The 22,905-nt window shown below is 47.0% G+C and overlaps 1 protein-coding gene across 7 annotated transcripts in view; it reads right to left on the minus strand.

Annotated features, from left to right (window-relative positions):
• Positions 1-17,210: 17,210 nt before the first annotated feature.
• Positions 17,211-22,905, minus strand: part of GRIA4 (glutamate ionotropic receptor AMPA type subunit 4) — a 239,829-nt gene continuing 234,134 nt past the window's right edge. For 2 of the 7 annotated variants that reach the window (XM_069883475.1, XM_069883476.1), the window contains exon 16: positions 17,211-18,597. In XM_069883475.1, coding sequence (XP_069739576.1) covers positions 18,433-18,597 — 165 coding nt within the window. In that variant the 3' untranslated portion in view covers positions 17,211-18,432. The remainder of the gene's footprint in view (positions 18,598-22,905) is intronic. The other 5 variants (XM_069883480.1, XM_069883479.1, XM_069883483.1 and 2 more) reach the window with 4 other exon arrangements.

Below are 22,905 nucleotides of genomic sequence, written 5' to 3' on the forward strand. Positions count from 1 at the left end.
TGCCATCTTTCTTGACAGCAGCATACCCTCGCCCTGTCAGGACTAGCCTCCACCCTTGTTCCCATTCTCCCAGCTCATTTCTAATTATGACCAACGGGCCTTCTTCTAGCACTCGAGTGGCCCAATGTTTTTGAGTGGGGCTATTCACCTCTTCCCCCCTGGGGAATTGATTTAGTGCTAACAGAGCAGTCGCTAGCAGGCGTACTTGGTCTCCCGGGGGAACAGCATTGACAAAACCTTCTGTTTTTGCTAATACCTCCAATTTAGATTTCAGCGTTTGATTCGCTCGTTCGACTATGGCTTGTCCTGTGCTATTATATGGGATGCCGTGTGTTAAGGTGATACCCCATTTCAAAGCAAATGCCTGGACTGATTTAGAGACAAAGTTCGGACCATTGTCCATTTTGATCTGATTAGGGACACCAAGCCATGCCATGGCCGTCAGCCAATGTTGGATGGTCGTTTTGGAGTTGGTCTTAAGGTGTTGTGTAGCTACAATCACTCCACTATATGTGTCTACGGTTACCGCTAGCCACGCTCGAGGTTTCAGCAACTGACAGAGTGTGAAATCCATCTGCCGCACCTCGGAGGCCTTAAGGCCTCTGGGGTTGACTCCACCAGATCCCAGTGGCGCTTTCTGACAGTGGGGACATGTGGCTACTATGTGTTTTGCGTCAGTAACTGAAATCCCGCATCTCTTTGCTAGTGCTTTAGCTCCAATGTGGAGAGACTCATGCAGCTGACAGGCATCTCTTAGCATCCACAGTCCTTTTGCAGCGGCATCTGCTTTGTCATTACCAGTTTGAAAAAACCCTTTGATTGGGTTATGGCTGTTGACATGGATGACTGATATAGTACCCTTTCGGGAAAAAAGTGCTTCTAACATTAGAGCTGCTGTGGACGTTGACACACCGGGCCCCGACATGGCTAAGCAAAGCTTGGCCACGAACATCGAATCAGTCACTATGTTGAGATGTTCCATTGGGAACAGTCCGCACGCTAGTACTACGGCCGTCACTTCTAGCTGCTGGACTGAAAGCGCACAGTCGGTCATTTTAATGCAGTGCCATTCTCCTTCCGATTGCCATACTGCTGCCGCAGTTGAGGTCGCTGAGGATGCATCTGTAAAGACTTGTTGCCTTTGGAGGTGTGGTGACCTGGTTCAGGAACGGCATGGCGGCCAACCCCAGTCCGCTCGGGCCATCAGCTCACAGACACCAATGTGGTGGATGGCAAATGGTGTTTACTGATAGGTAGCACAGCCTTATACAGCTTGGGTTTACAACGTCACTTCTGTCCGCTTACGTCATGAACTAAACGCTATTGGCTATCCAGAGGGCGTTCTATCTTTCCGTACAGCACGACATCTTCCGATCGCCAAGCCTTAACTATCTACAGGCCATCCAACCAGTTTTCCATCCAGGAGAGCATTCACCCGTCCAGTCCAGACGCTGACAGTTTCTCAAGCAGAATGCTGTGAGAAACTGTGTCAAAGGCTTTACTGAAGTCCAGGAAGACCACATCCACAGCCTTTCCCTCATCCAAAGTCGAGTCACTTTGTCATAGAAGGCGATCAGGTTAGTTTAGCACGACCTGCCTTTTGTGAACCCATGTTGACTGGGCCTGATCACCCGGTTCTCTTGCATGTGCTTCAGAGAGTGGTGGTAAATGGTGCAAAATCCAGCTGGAGGCCAGTGACAAGTTGGGTTCCCCAGGGCTCAGTGCTGGGTCCAGCCCTGTTCAATGTCTTTATCAATGACCTGGATGAAGGCATCGAGTGCACCCTTAGCAAGTTTGCGGACGACACTAAGCTGGGTGGAAGTGTCGATCTGCTGGAGGGTAGGGAGGCTCTGCAAAGGGATCTGAACAGGCTGGACCGCTGGGTTGAGTACAACGGCATGAGGTTTAACAAGGCCAAATGCCGGGTCCTGCACTTGGGGCACAACAACCCTATGCAGAGCTACAGACTAGGAGAAGTCTGTCTAGAAAGCTGCGTGGAGGAGAGGGACTTGGGGTTGTTGGTTGACAGCGACTGAACATGAGCCAGCAGTGGCCCAGGTGGCCAAGAAGGCCAATGGCATCTTGGCTTGTATCAGAAACGGTGTGACCAGCAGATCCAGGGAGGTTATTCTCCCTCTGTACTCGGCACTGGTGAGACCGCTCCTCGAATCCTGTGTTCAGTTCTGGGCCCCTCACCACAAGAAGGATGTTGAGGCTCTGGAGCGAGTCCAGAGAAGAGCAACAAAGCTGGTGAAGGGGCTGGAGAACAGGTCTCACGAGGAGCGGCTGAGAGAGCTGGGGTTGTTTATCCTGGAGAAGAGGAGGCTGAGGGGAGACCTCATTGCTCTCTACAACTACCTGAAAGGAGGTTGTAGAGAGGAGGGTGCTGGCCTCTTCTCCCAAGTGACAGGGGACAGGACAAGAGGGAATGGCCTCAAGCTCCGCCAGGGAAGGTTTAGGCTGGACATTAGGAAAAAATTTTTCACAGAAAGGGTCATTGGGCACTGGAACAGGCTGCCCAGGGAGGTGGTTGAGTCACCTTCTCTGGAGGTGTTTAAGGCACGGGTGGACGAGGTGCTAAGGGGCATGGTTTAGTGTTTGATAGGAATGGTTGGACTCGATGATCCAGTGGGTCTCTTCCAACCTGGTTATTCTATGATTCTATGATAGCACTCAAGATCACCTGTTCCATGACTTTCCCCGGCACTGAGGTCAGACTGACAGGCCTGTAGTTCCCTGGACCCTCCTTCTGACCCTTCTTGTGGATGGGCACAACATCAGCCAGCCTCCAGTCCAGTGGGACTTCCCCAGTCTTCCAGGACTGCTGGAAGATGATGGAAAGGGGTTTGGCCAGCACATCTGCCAGCTCCTTCAATACCCTTGGATGAATCCCATCCGGCCCCATAGACTTGTGGGTGTCTAGCTAGGCAAGCATGTCTCTAACCACCTCCTCTTGGATCATGGGAGCCTCATTCTGCTCCTCTAACTCCTGGATTCGTCCACAGATGGAACAACTTTCCTTACTATTAAAGACTGAGGCAAAGAAGGCATTAAGTACCTCAGCCTTGTCCTCATCCGCTGTCACTGTTGTTCCATCTGCATCCAATAGGGACTGAATATTCTTCCTAGTTCTCCTTTTATTGTTAATGTATTTACAGAAAGATTTTTTATTATCCTTCACAGACTTAGCCAATCTGATTTCTAGTTGGGCCTTAACCCTCCTGATTTTTTTCCTGCACGATCTCACTTCCCTCCTGTAGTCCACCCAAGACACCTGTTCCTTATCCCAATGCTCATAGACATTTGTCTCCTTTTTGATGTCACTCAAGATCTCCCTACACAACCAAGCTGGCTTGTTCCCCTGCTGGCTCTTTTTCCAGAACATGGGGATGGCTTTCTCCTGAGCTGCTAGGATTTCCTTTTTGAGGAGCGCACAGCCCTTGTGGGCTCCCTTGCCCTTAGGGACTATCTCCCATGGGACTTCGCAAACCAGCCTTCTGAACAGTCCAAAGTCTGCCCTCTGGAAGTTTAACGTGACTGTTTTGCTAATCCCCATCTTCATCTCATCTAGAACTGAAAACCCTATCATCTCGTGATTGCTTTGTCCCAGGCGTCCTCCTGCCACCACATCCCCCACAAGGCCTTCTCTGTTCACAAACAGCAGGTCTACAACAGCACCTTCCCTTGTCAGTTCATTCACCGGTTGTTTGAGGAAGTTGTCTTCCATGCACTCCAGGGACCTCCTGGACTGCTTCCTTTTTGCTGTATTGTACTTCCAGCATGTATCAGGAAGACTGAAGTCTCCCACGAGGACAAGAGGGAGCAATCTAGAGACTATCCCTTTGAAGAGCCCTGTTTCCATCTGGGTACAGAGCTTCTGGATCCACTCAATACATTTATCTGCCATTTCTCTGGTAGCAACATGGATTTAGGAAACCTCCTGCACAAGTCTCAGGACCAGCAAACATTGGCATTAGAGAAGAAAAATTAAACGACACTCACATGGCTGATCAAGCTGAAAACGTTTAAGCATTCCAAAATGAGCCTTATATTGGGCTTTAGAAGAACAGCACACAACTGTCCTCTGGATAAACGGCTTTTGAGTAGGTAACCACAGCCTAGAGAAAACTCCCCATTTTCTCTCCTGCAGCTCATCCCATTGAATCAATTCTCTCTAAAGCCTCTACAACCAGTGTGCTTTGAGGACTAGAAATGGCAAGGGTGAAACTAAAAACCCCATTCCCTGGGTGACAACAGTGAGTTCCAGGTCGCTGTGCTCACCAAGCTGCGCATCCCTGAGGCAGGACGAGGACTATCAGTGGCTCTCCAGCCCCTCAGTGGGCAGGGAGGGGTTGGGGCAGACCTTGCTCTTTGTAGGCACCGGCACCTGGACCACTCCCTCTCCCTCCCTGCTCACCCCTCTGCACCCCAGCCCTGTCCAGCCCTCACCCCTGGAAGGTGTCCCCAGCTCCGTCAGCCCCGGGGCAGCAGCGTACCGCACTGCCCACCACGCTGCTGCCACCAGCAACACTCTGCGAGCTGCTGGGAAAAGCATTCCCTGCACCTTGTGGGGGACACGGGGCTCAGGATGTGGGTTCAGGGTTCACAGAGCTGCTCCCCATCTCTGAGGGCCTTGGAGAGCGCACAAGTGATTGCTCCCGTGCTGTCCTTGAGCAGCTCAAATGCCGCCCTAGGATTGTCTCGGGGTTCCAGCCTGAAGCCGAACCCATGAGTGCGTAACTGATGATGGGAGCAAGGTGGGGCCCATCCCTTTGTCCATAGATCCGGATATGTTAGGTCCAGGTTGATGAGCCCTATTGCCAATCATCCCCCTCCAACCATTTTCTTCTTCCCCCACGCCACAGCACTGGGCAAAGCATCACCTTGCAGCCCAGCAGAAACACCAGCAGGGCTGCCTGATGCCCACACGGCAGCAGCACCAAGGGATCAGCTCAGCTGGAAAAAGAGGCTGCGCGCAATCTGAGCACAAGCTTCTGCATCGTCCCTGTAAGAGACTGTGTTAGACTGTGTTTGTCTCAACATTGCCGCTGCACCACTACCACCTCCAGTCCTCAGCATCCTGTCGCTGTGGAGGAATACGCTCTGAAGGAGATGAGCTGCCCCCAGCGAAAACCACGACATCCACCCGAAGCTAGAACAAGGTCCTTGGCAGCGCCTACCAAGCTGCATCTGCGCTGGAGCCGGGTGGAGAGGACAACCATGAACACGTGGGCATGCACGCATGAAGGATAACGGAGCGGCGCGTATTACAGTGAGTTCCATGGAAATGGGTAGACTTTTCAGAGAAATCGTGGGGACTGGGGCAGTAAAAGGACTGTGCACTCCTCTCTCAGGATCCTTGTTTCCCCCTTGTTCTCTTGGAGTACCATCTGCTGCACTGAGACCGAGCCAATGCTACATCACTGGCTTTGAGGTGGTGGTAACTAGCTCTGTTGCTTGGCAACGAGAGAAACGGTGAGAGGGCAGACCTGGAACCCTGCGAGCCTGAGCTTGGAAAGCGAGAGATGGAGATGGAGAAGATGGAGGTGGACATGGAGATGGAGGAGATGGAGGTGGACATGGAGATAGAGGAGATGGAGATGGACATGGAGATGGAGGAGATGGAGGTGGATGATCAAGTGGAGTACATGGAGGTCAACCATCAGGTAGAGAACGAGATGGAGTGTGATTATTTTAAGAATTATGATCTAAAAATCCAAACATAAAACCACCCCCATAAACCCACCACAGAGGACCTAAGAGAATGCAATTAACAGTCAAATGAAGTACATTTTTAATTATTGGACGACGTTGTCCATGTGAAGGCTTCTCAGATAAACTCAATCACATGGTTCATAAGAGTTTCTAGGTTTTACCAAAAAGTGCTTTGCATTGCAGGAAAGTGCCTGCAGGAAGGCTGTGACAAGCTCTGCTGCTGCCTGAGGGAGTTCCGGAGACACCACTGTGCCCCACTCTTCTCCCAGACCCTGCAAGTCCCTAAGGACACTGCAGACACCTCCCAGACCTCTCTGTAGGGGAGCCGCTCATCTTGGTCCTCCACAACTCCTTCCCAGGGTGCTGTCCTGTCAGGAAGGTTTGGGGGTGATCATCTACACAGAACCCACCTCTGGCCCCAAGACTCTGCAGGAGCTCTTGACAAACCAGGGACAGCCCTTGGCAAGTGGCCCCCTCTACAGCTGCTGCCGGGAACTGAGGAAGATTTCATCCTTGGGGATCATTAGGACAAGGCACAGAGCTCTGTGGCCATGAAGATGCCCCTGCAACAGCTCCGCACACAGGGTAGACATAGACAATGCTGCAGATGAGAACACACAGAAAGGCTCAGCCATGGGAGCAGAGAGAAGCAGCCCTGATGCTGGCTCTGGCTGCAGCACTAGGGACTGGGAGATGCAGTCGCAATGACTGATCCACTCAGTGGTGGCAAGGGCCCAGGCCTCAGCATAGATGTTCTTGTTGGCCAACGAGCAGGAGACAACCCAGAGTGGTGAGGGACAGGAGTGGCCAAGCAGACCCTGGGCAGTGCTTGGAAGGACGGTGCGGGTTCCGTCACCTGGGAGTCAGGCGGTGCCTGTGGACCCAAATTGTGGGCCAGTGCTGGAGACTCCAAGCACTGAAGATTTAGCAAAGCCAGAGGTAAGGACCCCAAGGAAGAACCAAGCATGAACACCATGATCATGATGGTGTTGATGGTGACCTATTTGGTCCTGCATCGCATCGTGCTGTGGCTCAGGCATCCCTGTGGGTCAGTGACTGCTACACCGTGTGGCAATGTGGCATGGGGTGGGGTCTCGTGGCATGGAGAGCATGGGGGACTGTGGCACAGGGCCTGGAGATGTTCCCATCTCACCCAGCTCCTGTGTGTCCTGCACAGACTGAGGATGAACCCGCATTAGATTAATGTGGTGAGAGCCAAACAGACCCAGAAAATGAAACAGAGCGGTGAGAGGGCCTGGTATGAGCACCCGGAATGTGGTTGACAGTCCATGGCAGCCCTGACCCAGAGCAGGACCAGGGACTCCCAGCCACTCCCTGCCAAATTCCTTGGCAGGGAACCATGCTGGTGGGAAGGTGGTGGTGATTCCACCGGTCCACCCAGAATGACACAGGGAACATGCAGAATGAGAAGGTCGTGGTATCAGAGAGAAGTGCCATGGTGCTTGGTAAGAGCAGCCCCATGGAGCAGGGCAGTAGCGGACATGACCGTCCTGGCAGGAGGAGCTCCATGGAGCAGGAAGGAAGCAGCTTCACAGATGCACACAGGAACATCTCTGCTGCTCTGGGCCTGGGCACCTCAGCAGACATGGGTCCCCAGCCACCCGGGTCCACGGCAACTGCAAGTGGCCAAGCAGAACCAAGACCGTGCATGGTAGGACTTGCAGAAGGGCTCAAACAAACTCTGCAGCTGCCTGAAGGATTGCTGAGTTGGGAAGAAGCTCCTCTTCTCTGGTTCTCCAACTCATTCCCAGGGTGCTGTACTGTCAGAAAGGTCCTGACTGTGATCATCCTCCTGTGGCTGTGGAGATGCCCCCAGCAGCCTCGCACACAGGATGCACATGGACAGGGACAAGGCAACAGCTCAGCGCTGCCTGGGACAGCCTGCAGCCTCAGTTTCTCCCACCCCAGCAGTGCTGCAATCCCATCATGGACGCCACAGGCTGCTATGCTGACCTTGTGAACACCCTCTGTTTCCAGCTGGACTAATGCATTGGGGCAGCTCTTCTGTGGGGCATCAGGCAGCCCCTGAGACTGTTCTGCAGGGCTGCATGGCAATGTTGCATGGGGCAAGAGGCCCATGCAGACACGGAGGAGGTGCTGACGGGGCTCAGAGACCTCGTCCTCACCTTTGTGGAACCACCTAGAAGTTTCTAGACCCAAAGGATGCATGCACTTTAGGCCTTAAAATCGCTTTGTAAGGGCATGGAAAGGCATTTTCTCGCTGGGCATGCAACCCCCAACTCTGGCAGAGCAGAGCAGCGACCGCATGGACTGCCAGGGCCTCAGGCGCTTTGGGGCTTTTTGCAAAGAAAAAACCAGCGGGAAAATGTGGGTATTAATCCCAATTTTCTATACAGGCAGCGCCATAGTAATCATCCTCTTATTGTCTATTTTAATACGCATTTTCTGTCCATGTGAATGGAAATGGCCATGATGTAGCACACGGCCTGGAGCTGTTCCCATCTCACCCAGCTCCTGTGTGTCCTGCACTGATGGAGGATGAACCTACATTAGATTAACGTGGTGAGAGCAAAGCAGACCCAGAAGACGAAGCAGAGTGGTGAGGGGGCCTGGTACGAGCACCCAGAATGCGGCTGAAAGCCCATGGCAGACCTGACCTGGGGCTTGACCGGGGGCCTCCTGGCCAGTCACCTGAAACTCCTTGGCAGGGAGCCGCACTGGTGGGAAGGCGGTGGTGATGTTACCCATCCACCCAGAACCAATGGACGAGGGAGCAGTGTGAGGAAGCCCCGTGACTCCAGAAAGCAGTCGTGTGGAGCCAGAAAGGAGGAACCACATGGATCTCAGGAGAAGCAGCCACCTGGGTTTGGACGGAAGCAGATCCAAGGAGAATCCCTGCTGTTCAAGCCATGGCTGTGATATCAGAAAGCTTATCTACGAAGCTTGAAAGGAGCAGACTCACGGAGTCAGGCAGAAGTGGACGTGTGGGTCTTGGCAGGATAAGCTGCATGGAGCTCAAAGGAAGCACCTCTATGAACACAGGCAGGTGCATCCCTGCCGCTCCAGGCACCACGACCCCACCAGAGATAGGCCCCAACAGCAGGAGCTGCAGTCGGCGCTGGGCACTGCACCAGGCAGGTTGCAGCCTCAGTCTCTCCTGCAGCAGTGGAGAAAATCAGGAAAGTGACTCCCATTTCAGAGAAATTGGGGAAAGGGACTGTTCTTTTTTTTCCAGAGGAATTGAGGAAATGGACTTCTTTTTCCAGTTCATATTAGAGAAAGTGCCTCTTTTTTTTTCATAGAAATTCAGGAAAGTGAATTCTTTTTTCAAAGAAATTGGGGACAGTTACAGGTTTTTTCAGGGAAACTGAGGAAAGCAAATGCTTTATTTGAGAGAAATTGGGGAAAGTGACTCCTTTTTCAGAGAAAATGATGAAAGCAACTCCTTTTTTACACTGAAATGGTGAAAAACAAGTCCTTTTTTTCACAGAAATTCAGGATAGCAAGAAGGTTTTTCAGAGAAATTTTGAAAAGCAAATTCTTTTCCAGAGATATAAACCAAAGTGAAAGTGTTTTTCAGAGAAATCGAGCGAAGCTACTCCTTTTTTTTCAGAGGAATGAGGGAAAGTGTCTCCATTTTTGAGAGAAATTGAGGAAAGTGAGTCATTTTGTCAGAGAAATTGAGGAAAGTGACTCTATATTTCAGTGACACTGAGGAAAGCTACAGCTTTTTTTCAGAGAAATTAGGAAAAGCGACAGCTTCTTTTTCAGAAACTAAGGAAAACAAATGCTTCTTTTCATAGAAATTGGGGAAAGGGACTTGTTTTTACAGAGAAAGTGAGAAAAGCAACAGTTTTTTTTTAGAGAAATTGAGGAAAGCAATAGCTTTTTTTCAGAGCAATTAGGGAAAGTGAGTCCGTTTTTCAGAGAAACTAAGGAAAGCAACAGCTTTTTTCAGAGAAATTAGAGAACGCCACTGCTTTTTTTTTTTTTTAGAAAAACTGAGGAAAGCGAGAGTTATTTTAGAGAAATTGGGGGAAAGCAACTCCCTTTTTTGGAGAAAGTGGGGAAAACGTCTCCTTTTTTCAGAGAAAATTTGTGAATGCAACAATTTTTTTTTCAGAGAAATTGAGAAAAGCGACTCTTTTTGAGAGAAATTGAGGAAAGCGACTCATTTTTCCATAGAAAATTAGGAAAGCAACAGCTTTTCTAGAGAAACAGAGGAAAGTGAGCTTTTTTTTACACAGAAATTAAGAAAAGTGACAGCTTTTTTACAGGGAAATGAGGGAGAGCGTCTCCCTTTTTTTCATAGAAACTGAGTGAATTGAGTCCTTTTTTCAGGAAAATCGAGGAAAGCAACAGCTTTTTTTTTTTTTTCAGAGCGATTAGAGAATGCTACTGATTTTTTTTTTCAGAGAAACTGAGGAAAGCAACAGCTTTTTTTTTCCCCAGAGAAATTAGAAAATGCCACTGCTTTTTTTTTCAGAGAAACTGAGGAAAGCAAGAGGTTTTTTTGAGAAATCGGGTGAAAGCAACTCCTTTTTTTCAGAGAAAGTGGGGCGTCTCCTTTTTTTCAGAGAAATAGAGGAAAGGGACTGTTTATATTTCAGTGACATTGAGGAATGCAACAGCTTTTTCAATTAGGGAAAGCGAATGCTTTTTTTGAGAGAAATTGGGGAAAGTGACTCATTTTTACAGAGAAAATTAGGAAAGCGACAGCTTTTTGATAGAAATTGAGAAAAGTGAGCCTTTTTCTCACAGAAATTGAGGAAAGCGACAGCTTCTGTCAGAGAAATTGAGAAAAGCCTCTCCCTTTTTTTCAGAGAAATAGGGGAAAGCGAGTGTTTTTTTCATAGAAATTGAGTGAAGTAAGTCCTTTTTTCAGAGAAATTTAGGAAAGCAACAGCTATTTTCAGAGCAGTTAGGGAAAGTGAGTGCTTTTTTCAGAAAAACTGAGGAAAGTGGCAGTTTTTACAGACAAACAAGGAAAGCAACTCCTTTTTTTCAGAGAAAATGAGGAAAGCGACAAGTTGTTCAGAGAAACCGAGGAAAGCGACAAGTTTTTCAGAGGAACAGGGGAAAGAGAATGCTGAAACGCGGAAAGCGAGTCCTTTTTTTCAGCGAAACTGAGAGCAAATGGAGGACCTTTCGCCTCCCCAGCCTCGCGGCTCTTCCCGCGCTTTTCCCCTCAGGAGGCTCCGCGCGCGCTCGCTCCGCCCCACCCCCCCCCCCCCCCCTTCCCGGGCTTGGCGCGCGCTGCCCTGGGGGCGGGGCCAGGGGAGGGGATGAAGGAGATAAAGGGGATAAAGGGAATAAAGGAGAAGGGGAGGGGGTAAAGGGGAGGGTCAGACGAGGCTGATGGAGGGAGGAGGGGGATCAGGAGAAGCAAGAGTAGGAAAGGAGAGCTGGGGTGCGTGGGGGGGTGGGGTCTGGAAGGAGGGAAAGGGGGTCAGGGAGCTGGATGAGGAGGGAGCAGGGAGAGGGAAGCTGGGAGTGGGGAAGGAGATCAGGGAACTGGGAGAGGAGAGAGTTGGGAGATGAGGGCTCAGAGAGCTGGAGAGGGAGGCCAGCAGGGAACCGGGGGGTCAGGGACAAAGGAGAGGAGTCAGGGAGCTGGATGAGGGGGGAGCAGGGACATGGGGGACTGGGAGAGGGGAAAGAGTGTTCAGGGAAACGTGAGAGGGGAGGAATAGGAGTTGGAGGGGGGAAGTCAGGGAGGTGGAAGAGGGGTAAGCAGCAAAGGAGAAGGGGCAGGGAGAAGAGAAGGGGGGTCTGGGATCAGGGAAGGGTAGTGCAGGTGATACAGGATGTAGAATATTTAAAAGTGGAATATTTTTCTTTAAGCTGTAATACGGTTAAGTTCCATCTAAGCACTTGTGGTTTTAGAAAATCAGACAGAATGTCCCTGTGAATATATGTTTTCTTTCTCTGAGAGCAGGTTTGTTTTCAAATGGTGTTTATCATTGTTCTTTCTTTGAATCACAGAATCACTAGGTTGGAAGAGACCCACTGGATCATCAAGTCCAACCCTTCCTATCAATCACTAAACCATGCCCCTCAGCATCTCATCCACCCGTCTTTTAAACACCTCCAGGGAAGGTGACTCAACCACCTCCCTGGGCAGCCAATGACCCTTTCCATGAAAAATTATTTCCTGATGTTAAGCCTCAACCTTCCCTGGTAGAGCTTGAGGCCATTCCCTCTTGTCTTGTCACCTGTCACTTGGGAGAGATGGGAGAACCCCAGCTCTCTCAGCCGTTCCTCATAAGGCCTGTTCTCCAGCCCCTTCACCAGCTTTATAAATCTTCCTTTCTGTGTGTTACCATCAGCAGCCTTGTCCATGTCCGCCCTCCTGGGGGATGGTAAGGACGAGGCACAGAACTCTGTGGCCATGGGGATAGCTCCTGGCTTCCTCGCTCTCTGAACGGACGGGTTTGTGGACATGGCTGGAGATTGGGACACGCGCAGTGACATGGCCCTGGTATTTGAGAGAAGCCCCATGGGGTTGGGCACTGCTGGGTATGAGGGTCTTGTCAGGAGGAGCCCCATGGAGCTGGCAGGAAGCAACTTCATGGGTGCCAGCAGGAGGATCTCTGCTGCTTCAGGCCTGGGCACCTCAGCAGAGATGGATTCTCAGCAGATGGGATCCATGGCCACCGTGAGTGTCAAAGCAGAACTGGATTCGTGCTTGATAGGATGGTGCTTGCAGGCGGGCTGCAACAAACTCTGCGGCTGCGTGAAGGATTGCTGTAGACACGTCTCTGCCTGCTTTTTCTCCCACAGCCTGTCAGTGTCCCAGAACCTTGTGGACGTCTCCCAGTCCTTTCTGTCAGGTAGCAGCTCGTCTCTGCTGGTCATCCATAATTCCATGCCATGCCACCGTCCTGTCAGGAAGGTGGTTTTGACAGTGATCATCTACATGAAACCTACCTCTACCCCCAAGACTCTGGAGGGGCCTGATGGCTGAGCAGGGTCCGTCCCTTGTCAAGCCCTCCCCTCTGGAGCTGCCACCACAAACAGATCTTGATCAGGTCCGTGTGGATGGCAAGGACAGGGCACAGAGCCTTGGGGACATTGAGATGCCTCACAGCAGCCCTCAACACCGTTCAAGCATGGAGAAGGATGTGGATGAGTTGAAGGACAAAGACACAGCCATGGCAGCAGAGAGTAGTTCCATGGAGAGAGAAACAAGCAGCTCTATGGAGTCAGGCCAGAGCACCTGTGTGGATCTCAGCAGGATGACCACCAGGGACCCAGGCAGGAACATCCCTGCTGCTCCAGGCACAGGGACCCCACCGCAGATGGGTCTCCAGCAGCAGGTGCCTGCGGGAAGGGCTGGTGGTGGTCCAGCCACAGCACTGGGAAGGGCAACACAGCTCTGGTGCTCCCTGACCTCCTGCTGGAGATTGTGATGCTGCCCCTGATCTTCAGCTCCCTACCGTTCCCGTCTCCCAGCTCCCTGAACCCCCTTTGTCTGCTCCTTGTGATGTTGAAAATGCTGGCAAATAAAACTCTCTCAGACTCATTTTGGAGTTTTAGGTAGCGAGCGTCCTTGGTCAGCCTGGGGAACATGTAGGAGTGATCTCCATCCATCACGTGAACGAGAAACCTGGGGACAGAAGAGATTTCTCTCTTCCACACAGGTGTAGACATTTCCCCAGAAGTCTTATGCAGATTCTTTTCCTTTCCAAGGCCTCATTTTAATGTTAGGAAAGTTTGCAACAGTCAGAACTCTTGCTGATTTGGAGCTGGCTCCAGCTCTCTGCTTGGCCTTGGCTTTGAAAGAGATGACAACTCCAGACAGAGGTGATTACAGAAGCAGAGATGTCTGTTCAGCACAGAGCACAATGAACACAAGGTGTGACCATCTTCAAAGAAAGGACAGTGTCTGACAAACACCATTTGAAGGCAAACCGGGTCTCAGAGAAAGAAAACATATAATCACAACGATATTCTCTCTGACTTTCTAAAACCACAAATGCTAGATGGAACTTAACTGTACTATAGCTTAAAGAAAAATATTCCACTTTGAAAGTACCAACCTGTCAGCCTTACCCGTGTGCCTAGGAAGATCATGGAACAGATCCTCCAAGAAGCTAGGCTAAAGCATGTGGGAGACATGTAGGTGATTATTGGCAGCCAGCATGGTGTCACCAGGTGTAAATCTTGTACGACCAGCTTCGTGGCTTTCTATGATGGAGTGACTGCAGCAGTGGACACGGGTAAACCAATGGATGTGATTTATCTGGACTTCAGTAAAGCCTTTGACACAGTTCCCCCAAAACATCCTTCTCTCTAAAGTGGTGAGGTATGGATTGTATGGGTGGACTGTTTGGTGGATAAGAAACTGGTTGGAGGGTTGTCTTCAGCGAGTAGTGGTCAGTGGCTCAAAGTCCAGATGGAGATCCACGACAAGTGGAATCCCTCAGGGGTCCATACTGGGACCAGTGCTGTTTAATATCTTCATCAATGATATTGACAGCGAGATTGAGTGCACACTCAGCAAGTTTGCAGATGACACCAAGCTGAGTGGTGCAGTTGCCACACCAGAAGGACGAGATGTCATCCAGAGGGACTTAGACAGGCTGGAGAAGTGAGCGTGTGTGAACCTCATGAGGTTCAACAAGACCAAGCTTAAGGTCCTTCACCTGGGTTGGGGCAATCCCCAATTTCAATACAGGATGGGGGATGTTATTGAGAGCAGCTCTACAGAGACAGACTTGGGGGTGCTGGTCGATGAGAAGCTCAATAGGAGCTGGCAATATGCGCTCACAGCTCAGAAGGCCAACCGTATCCTGGGCTGCATCAAAAGAAATGTGGCCAGCAGGTTGAGTGAGGTGATTCAATATCTGTTCAATATCTTTATTGACTTTTCAACATCTTTGTCAATGACCTGGAGGAAAGCATTGAGTGCACCCTTAGCAAGTTTGCAGACGACACTAAAATGGGAGGAACTGTCAGTTTGCTGGAGGGTAGGGAGGCTCTGCAAAGGGATCTGAACAGACTGGACCACAGGCTGAGACCAGTGGGCTGAGGTTCAACAAGGCCAAATGCCGGGTCCTGTACTTGGGGCACAACAACCCTGTGCAGCTACAGACTAGGAGAAGTCTGTCTAGAAAGCTGCCTGGAGGAGAGGGACCTGGGGGTGTTGATTGACAGGCACTGAACATGAGCCAGCAGTGGCCCAGGTGGCCAAGAAGGCCAATGGCATCTTGGCTTGTGTCAGAAACGGTGTGACCAGCAGGTCCAGGGAGGTTATTCTCCCCCTGTACTCGGCACTGGTGAGACTGCACCTCAAATACTGTTCTGGGACCTTCGCTACAAGAAGAATGTTGAGGCTTTGGAGTGTGTCCAGAGAAGAGCGACGAAGCTGGTGAAGGGGCTGGAGAACAGGCCTTATGAGGAGCGGCTGAGGGAACTGGGGTTGTTTAGTCTAGAGAAGAGGAGGCTGAGGGGAGATCTTATTGCTCTCTGCAACTACCTGAAAGGAGGTTGTGGAGAGGAGGGTGCTGGCCTCTCCTCCCAAGTGACAGGTGATAGGGCAAGAGGGAATGGCCTCAAGCTGCAGCAGGATATCAGAAAGAAATTTTTCATGGAAAGAGTCATTGGGCACTGGAACAGGCTGCCCAGGGAGGTGGTTAAGTCACCTTCCCTGGAGGTATTTAAAAGATGGGTAGATGAGGTGCTGAGGGACAGAGTTTAGTGGCAGACAGGAATGGTTGCACTCGATGATCCAAGAAGTCTTTTCCAACCTGGTGATTCTATGACTCTATTCTATGATTTTGCCCCCCTATTCCTCTCTTGTGAGATCCTATCTGGAATATTGTGTCCAATTCTGGAATCCTTACCATAAAAAGGATATGGAACTGTGGGAACAGGTCCAGAGGAGGGCTACAGAGATGATGAGAGGGTGGGAGCACCTCCTGTATGAGGAGAGGCTGAGGGAGTTGGGCTTTTACAGCCTGGAGAAGAAAAGGCTCCAAGGAGATCTGGTGACTTTCCGGCACCTGAAAGGGGCTACAAGAAAGCTGGGGAGGGACTGTTCACAAAGCCTTGTAGTGCTTTGGTGAGGGGGCATGGGTATAAATTTTAGAGGGGCAGATTTAGGCTAGACACAAGGAGGAATTTCTTCACAATGAGACTTATGAGGCTCTGGCACAGGTTGCCCAGGGAAGCTGTGGGTGCCTCATTCCTGGGGTTGTTCAAGGCCAGGCTGCATGGAGTCTTTGGCAGCCTGATCTAGACCTCCTCTCTGTTGAACCTGGTGCTACAGACGAGGCCCTCAGGTGATATCCCAAGTTTGTGGAGGTCTGCTACTGCACCACCTCCACTATTGGTTGCTGGTGCCACAAAAGAATCACACAAATGGCCGGCCTTCAGACAAAATGTTTAAGGCAAAGAAAGAAGCATAGTCAGGCTTTACATTAGTGGACAGGTATGGTTGGACTTAATGATCTCAAAGGTCTTTTCCAACCTAATGGTTCTATGATTCTTTAATTAAAAGGGGAGTCTTTCCTTAAACCAGCTGGGCTGAATTTACTGCCTCTGTGATTTTGGATTTAAAGTGATTTGGAACAGGACAGGCTGAGTGATTATCAATCAGGCAAAGTCATGGTGTCATTTTCACCTCATCTGATCAAGATTTCCTTGAAGCAAAATGTTCCCTTGCCAAGGACAAGGCTTGGAATGGTGAGAGGATGTGACAATCCCCCACCACGACTGCTGGCTGTACAACCTCGGTGGGTCACACCAGTCCATGGCTTTGCTGCTTGGCAGCTGCATTGCTCACGCTGCTCAATTGTGAATCCTCTTGGTGGGGATCCTCAGTAGTTGCTGACACTGGACAAGACATCTCAAAGAACTTGCGGGTCTTGTTGCCAAGTGGAAACCCAAGTTAGGCACCTAAGAATGGGCTCCGTGCAGTGACATTCCTAACTGCAGTGATGGACTGTTTACGGAAGCTGAAATATAAATGTAACGCATTAAAGAGACAGGGGAGCACGCAATAGGAGTAACATTGGAAGACAGTAAAATATCCCAGCACAGCACTGGCAATGCTCACAGTCCTGAACAAGGAAAGGATGAAGATGAGCTCCTGGAAAAACAGATATACACAGCAGAACAAAATAGACAGCATCCTTCACACTCTGTTCAGTCTCCAATATCTTACTAATCTAATACGTTACTAATCTGTTATCTAATATATTCATATGTAAATCAAGACAGACCTTTTTGTTTCTTTTGTTTGTTTGTTTTCTTCTTTAAAAAAACACAATTGACAAACAGAAGTTGATTTTTAAGTTCAGCTGTAAAAAGAATACTGAGAGGTTGCTCACAGCTTTACTCAAACAGGAGAAAAAACAGACACCTCATTCTCCCAGCCACAGAAACCTAAAACATTTCACAGTAACTCATGAATGAGCTAAATATGCCACCAAAACAAGGGTATAATGTAAGTTTAGCCATAGTGATTCATCGTAGTGTTATGTGTCTTTAAGACCCCAGCACAACTTTTAGCCATTGTGTTTTAGGGGTAAGCAACATTATATTTTCACCTTTGCCTGCACTGTCAAGCTCTGTAGAAGCACTAGTTTCCCTCGGCCTAGATAATATTCAGTGGAAAGCTATAGGCTTTTGCTGCTGTGAATCAGTAGTTTGACATTTTAATGTCTACTTTAAGATGAAGTTATTCAGTATCATTGAATGAACCACCTTACTCTATTTTGCAGGTGACATCCTTAATGATCAGAAAACAATTCAAGCTCTGTCGATATTATAAGAACGTTTGTTGTTTTATTCTTTTTGGTGGGTACAAAAAACACAGTTTCTTACACAGAACAAGATTATAAATAATATCTGTAACATGAATGACCCGTAGTCTCTTTTGTTTCTACACTGCAGACTGATGACATACTCTAAACATTTTACCATTTTGTTTCTTGTATTAGACAGATGCAAATCTGTGGAACACGAAATGATGGAACAGAATGAAGGTAACAGCAAACAAGAGGATGACCAACAGCTTTTATAAAAAAAAGTCTCTGAATTTTATTACAGTGATGCCATTTTTATATCAATTATTGCAATGAGTTGTTCCCTAAGATGGTTAGAAAAAAGAATTGTGTTGTCCTCTACCGAATTTACATCAGTTAAAAAGCAAGCATGTTTCAATATTCCTCTTTTTTCAAAGAAAATGTAAATAATTTCTTTATTTTTCACAGGATTTACATATTTATTATTTTCTTATCACAGTTTAGTGATTCATTTCTACAGCTGAATAGCTGAGTATTCTTCCACTGTATATATTGATGTTCTGGAGACACAGGTTAGCATGTTCATTGACTTCTATAGCTATTTTTCTCTCTGTCAAGACAAAGACCAAAATGTTGTCCTTTCTGAGCATGTTCTTCACAGTTTAATGCGCTAAATTGGCAAGTCTTATTAGTTTTAAGTCCACTCAAGTGAAATTTGTTGCTGTTAATACACCCTTCCCAACCCCCTCCCCCCAACAAAACTAAATTATGAATTTTCCTGATATAAAATCTGAGTTTGGGTTTCCGAGCTGAGCTCATGCACACATTGTTGCTGATGATGTCTGGCGCATTTGGACGTACTTCCCTTTCTCAGCCAAATTATTAGTTCATCAATGACACTCCCATGTCGTTACAGTCTGTGCTGTGTTCCCATCAGTCACCAACACAGTTTGATTAAGGCACTCAATTATTTTTTTGGTTTTTATGGTAGGTCCGATGCAATTACAGCCAATCCTGAACTTTGTCTAATTGCAGTTCCAGTATGCATGGCCTTCGGGCAGTCGGGAGTCAATACGCGTCCGTTTTCTCCCACGCTCCCAGTGATGGATAATCTGGCTTTGTTTCTTATGGCTTCAGAAAAGGTAAGCTAGGTTTGAAAAAAAAAAGGAGAAAGAGGAAAGTGTTACAATGTTTCTGTCCTTCAAAAAACCATGACACAGCAAACACCAAAATATTAAATGTTAGACATCTGCATTTTTTCATGTTAACATTAAATATAGTAATAATCATAAATATAATACATAGCATTTATTCTGGAGGTAAATTTAATTACAAAGAATCATTATTAATTTATATATAAAATTCAAATTTGATCAAGAAATTAACAGAAGAGGGAATACCTTCATCTAAACTGCTTCAAACTGTATTTATATACAGTGAAATGAGAATTAATTAAGACCTTTTATGAACCTGTGAATAAAGCATCTGTGAATAAAGTCATGTGCAGGTGTTTCTAGGCTTAGACCTTCACTTAGGAATGTCAAGATAAGATATAACTACTGAATATTGTTTATCAATTGCAATAGCTGCATCAGCTATCTTTGTGGTAATTCCACAGATCAGATCTAAAGAAATTATTACTTATTTTTACAATGCACTTATTCAGTATCAGTAAATCTGTGAACTGTCCTCAAACCTCTTTTCATATATGAATTTCCAACAATTAGAGAAGGTGAGAACTTTCCAAGGAAATGTAGTTTACTGAAGAGAAAATGCAGTTTTCTATAGTTTTCTATATTATATCTCAGTTTTCCACAAGAAGGTTTTAATTATTTTTTTCCCTCAAAATCTTTACTTCCAGGTAAATTGGAACAAAATATCTTGTATAGAGACTAAATGGCCCATACAGAAAACTTGTATTTGTTAAGAAAAAGAAACAGTACTTAAGGCATCTGACTTTAGTTATCCAAAAATCAGTAACCTAATCTAAATGAACTCTCTGGTGTGATGATAGAAAAAGCCAGGATTACTAGTTTAGACAATGATTTCGAGATGACTACAACTAGGGGAGGTGTCTAAGGTCAATCAATGCAGCAAGGACACCTGGAACATCAGGTACTCAAACTAGGCTACATTGAAAGAGTTTTCAAAGATACCATATTAAAATATTAATTAGTGGGGAAATCTGATTTCTAGCAGCAGAAGCTATAGTCTATGCAACTAACTCACGTAACTACTGTGCAGGGATGCAATCTGAAACACCAATTGAAAAAACAGGAGGGTGCATTCACATAGGAGCAAAGGGATGACAAGCATAATAAAGTAGTTTTATTTGCCTTATTACTTAATTCTGCATTTAGAACTTTGTCCCTCTGAGCCTGATTTCTCCTGAGGTAGCAGTGAAATCCTGAGCTGGTGTTTGATACGTTGAAATTAATTTTATATATGAAATGTGTATATATAGAGGGAGATTCCTTAAAACTCACGAACATTTCCACTGATTCTGGGTGCACTTCTACGAATGAAAACACACCGGTTTAATTTTGCATTGCTATCAGTAGCTCCTTCAACAAAGATTTCTCCAAAGTACAGCTGTTGTGGCACAGCCAGAGCTTGGATAAAAAAGCAATTTTTCAAAGCAATTACCCTAAAAACCTCAGCCCTCACAAGCAGCTATATTCAGGAAAAGGTCTAAGCTTACAGAGGGCATTATGGCATTCCCCTTACACTGAAAACTATGGCTTTGATAATCATTAATTGCAATGTCCAGAATCACCCTTTGAGACATTTCTATGCTGCCACAGTACTCTTGCAGTGTGACTGTTACCAAACTTATCTTGACCTAATTCAACAGCTAGAACTAACCAGAGAGAGGAAATGAAGGATCGGGGACCTGGGCCCATACAGTAAAAGAACCCTCAGCTACTCCCCAGCAGCAAATAAACAGCTATGCATTTGCAAAGCACAGACACAACGTGGTGTAGATCCACACAGTGCATGTCCGGAGTCCCACTGCAAACGTATGTCGAGCACTGGTAACTGCAGAAATGCACAGGACATGTTTTGGTCAATGGCAAGAAATAAACAAAGGTACTTTAGTGTTGGGGAGGGATCAGAGTCCAAACCAGATTAGAATGCAAACTTGGATGGAAAAAGGACAGCTAATACCAGATGTGCTACATTTCCTGGAGAGACATTATGTGTCAGCATCTCTCCATCGCTTTGACCATCTGTCTGCTCATGGCCATTCAGGGCTTGCCACTGGGAAATCTGAGAACTCAGATTTGCATGGGATATACAAGCTATGCATAACTGTGGTTTTGTAACTCGGTCTATATAACTTTCTAGCCATTGACAACACACTCAGGACAGAAAGACAGTAAAAAGGAATCCACGTTAAAAAAAAATTCAGATGAGAATAACAAACAATTCTCAGCAGCCTTCCACAGAATAACAGAACAAGCTGCAATAAAACAACTCCTCTCTTCTCATAGCAGAGACTGACAACAGCTCAGCAACGCACCACGGAAACAAACTAGACAATTTACAAAGCCAGAAGGAGCAGGTGAAACTTGTACTTGGGAAAGTGCCATAAAGGCAAGTAAACAGGTAAGCTTCTGTGTTATATTTTAAACTCTGCTATAGGACATAGGCCAGACTAATACTCTGGTTTAACTGTGATGCTACCATTTCAGATTTATGGCCTGGCTGCAGAAACAGTTTCAGGAGAGGCTAGGATGAGAGGGAAAAGTCTTGGTAATTACTGTGACCCAAATTGTGAAAGTCTCTGTGCGGTAAGCATATGTAGTTAATAGTGACAATGTATTTTCAAATTTGTCATTAGTTTTGACTTAATTAGTTGTGGAATTAGACACATGAAAACACTGACTGCCCCAATCCTACTGGGAAATGGCAATTTAGGAAACTGATGTCCTCAGTCTATGTAATACAAATATTCTAGCCGGTGGGGGTTATTTTGTTTTTCAGGCTCCTCTAGTACCTGGGTCATGTGGAATTGCCTTTGGCACAAATATTTAAGATGAACTTTCAATCAATTTTTCTATCTTGAACATGAAATTGGAAGTATTCAAGGCCAGATAAGTTCAGTAGACATTTACTGAGCCACCCTGTAGCACTTCACTTTTTTTTTTTTAATTTTTCATTGCTTTTTGTAGCTTTGTAATTAATTTCAGTAATTAGAAACAACAGCGTTGGATGGGAGAGCAAGAGAAGGCAGCTGAACTGGAAGCTGATTCATGAGCTTCATGGACCAACGAGACGGCTGTGGAGAGGTAGTGGGGCTGGCTGGCTGGATACTGGGACAATCCCATGGAAAGCCTCTTGGTTTGGGGTGAGGAACTCCGTAGGGCTTTTCCCTAGAGCAGCTGCAGAGAAGGATCTTAGGCTCCACACTCTTCTCATGGCATCAGTTCAGCTGGTGTACTAAGGGCTTACTCCTGATACAGAACAGTGGAAAACTGCCGCCCAGGGGAAGAAGAAGGGATTGTTCCCTCCTTAAAGCAAACCTCCTTCCGTGCCTTGAGCAGATGCAATAGCCCGTCATCCCTTCTGAATGTCTTTATTCCACAAATACAGACTGGTCTTTTTGTCACACAGACTAGTCCTACATCTTCATTTTCTGCTGCCTCATAGGCAGGTGAATTTCCCTGAGGCGACTCACTTTTGACTGGATTAAATTGAAAGAAAAAACATGGTAATGGATATTAATTGTCAAGTGGGTATTTAAACTGTTTTGCATTAGTTTAAAACACATACTATTAAAACTATTTGATGTTAGCTTAAAAAGTCAGTGTGTTGGTTACTCATGCAGGTTAGAACCTCCAAACATCCTTCCATATTAGTCAGTTTTAGTCCTAATACGATCCCTTTACTCCTTGGATAAATAAACATATCAAAGGTTTTAAAATGCACACGGCAGGCATATGCCTGCAGAAACATGAGTAACCAGGTTGTGGTCTCTGTACTGCTGCCAGGGCTTTATGACTAGCACGTGTATGAGCAGATGGCAGAGCACAGCACCCAGGTAACTCCTTGTTCCCTGCATGGCTAGGGATGGCCAGGTGTTACCAGGACAACTGGACAACTGGACCTTGGCAGTCTTCCATGCAGAAATCTCTCAGGTAAATATTACAGCAAATAAGTAGAATGAAGACTTTCAGAAGTCTCCAAGTATTTGCTCAATATCCTAGTTATTTCTAATTTTTTGTGAATTTTAAAATGTTTGCACCCTAAAGTGTTTTTAAGAGATTATCAGAAGTTTTGACTGACCCAAACATGATTTTTTAATAAAATAAAATACAATATGGGAATTTTTGATCTTTTTTTTTTCCTATAAGAATTCATCTCTGAGTTACAGCAAGTCCCACAAAAATTCAGACTTTAGAAAAAGGTACTTATGGTCTTTCTTTAAAATATAAACCTCAGTTAGCATTCA

This window comes from Phaenicophaeus curvirostris, chromosome 1 (assembly GCF_032191515.1).
Source record: "Phaenicophaeus curvirostris isolate KB17595 chromosome 1, BPBGC_Pcur_1.0, whole genome shotgun sequence".
In the NCBI taxonomy this organism is placed as follows: Eukaryota; Metazoa; Chordata; class Aves; order Cuculiformes; family Cuculidae; genus Phaenicophaeus; species Phaenicophaeus curvirostris.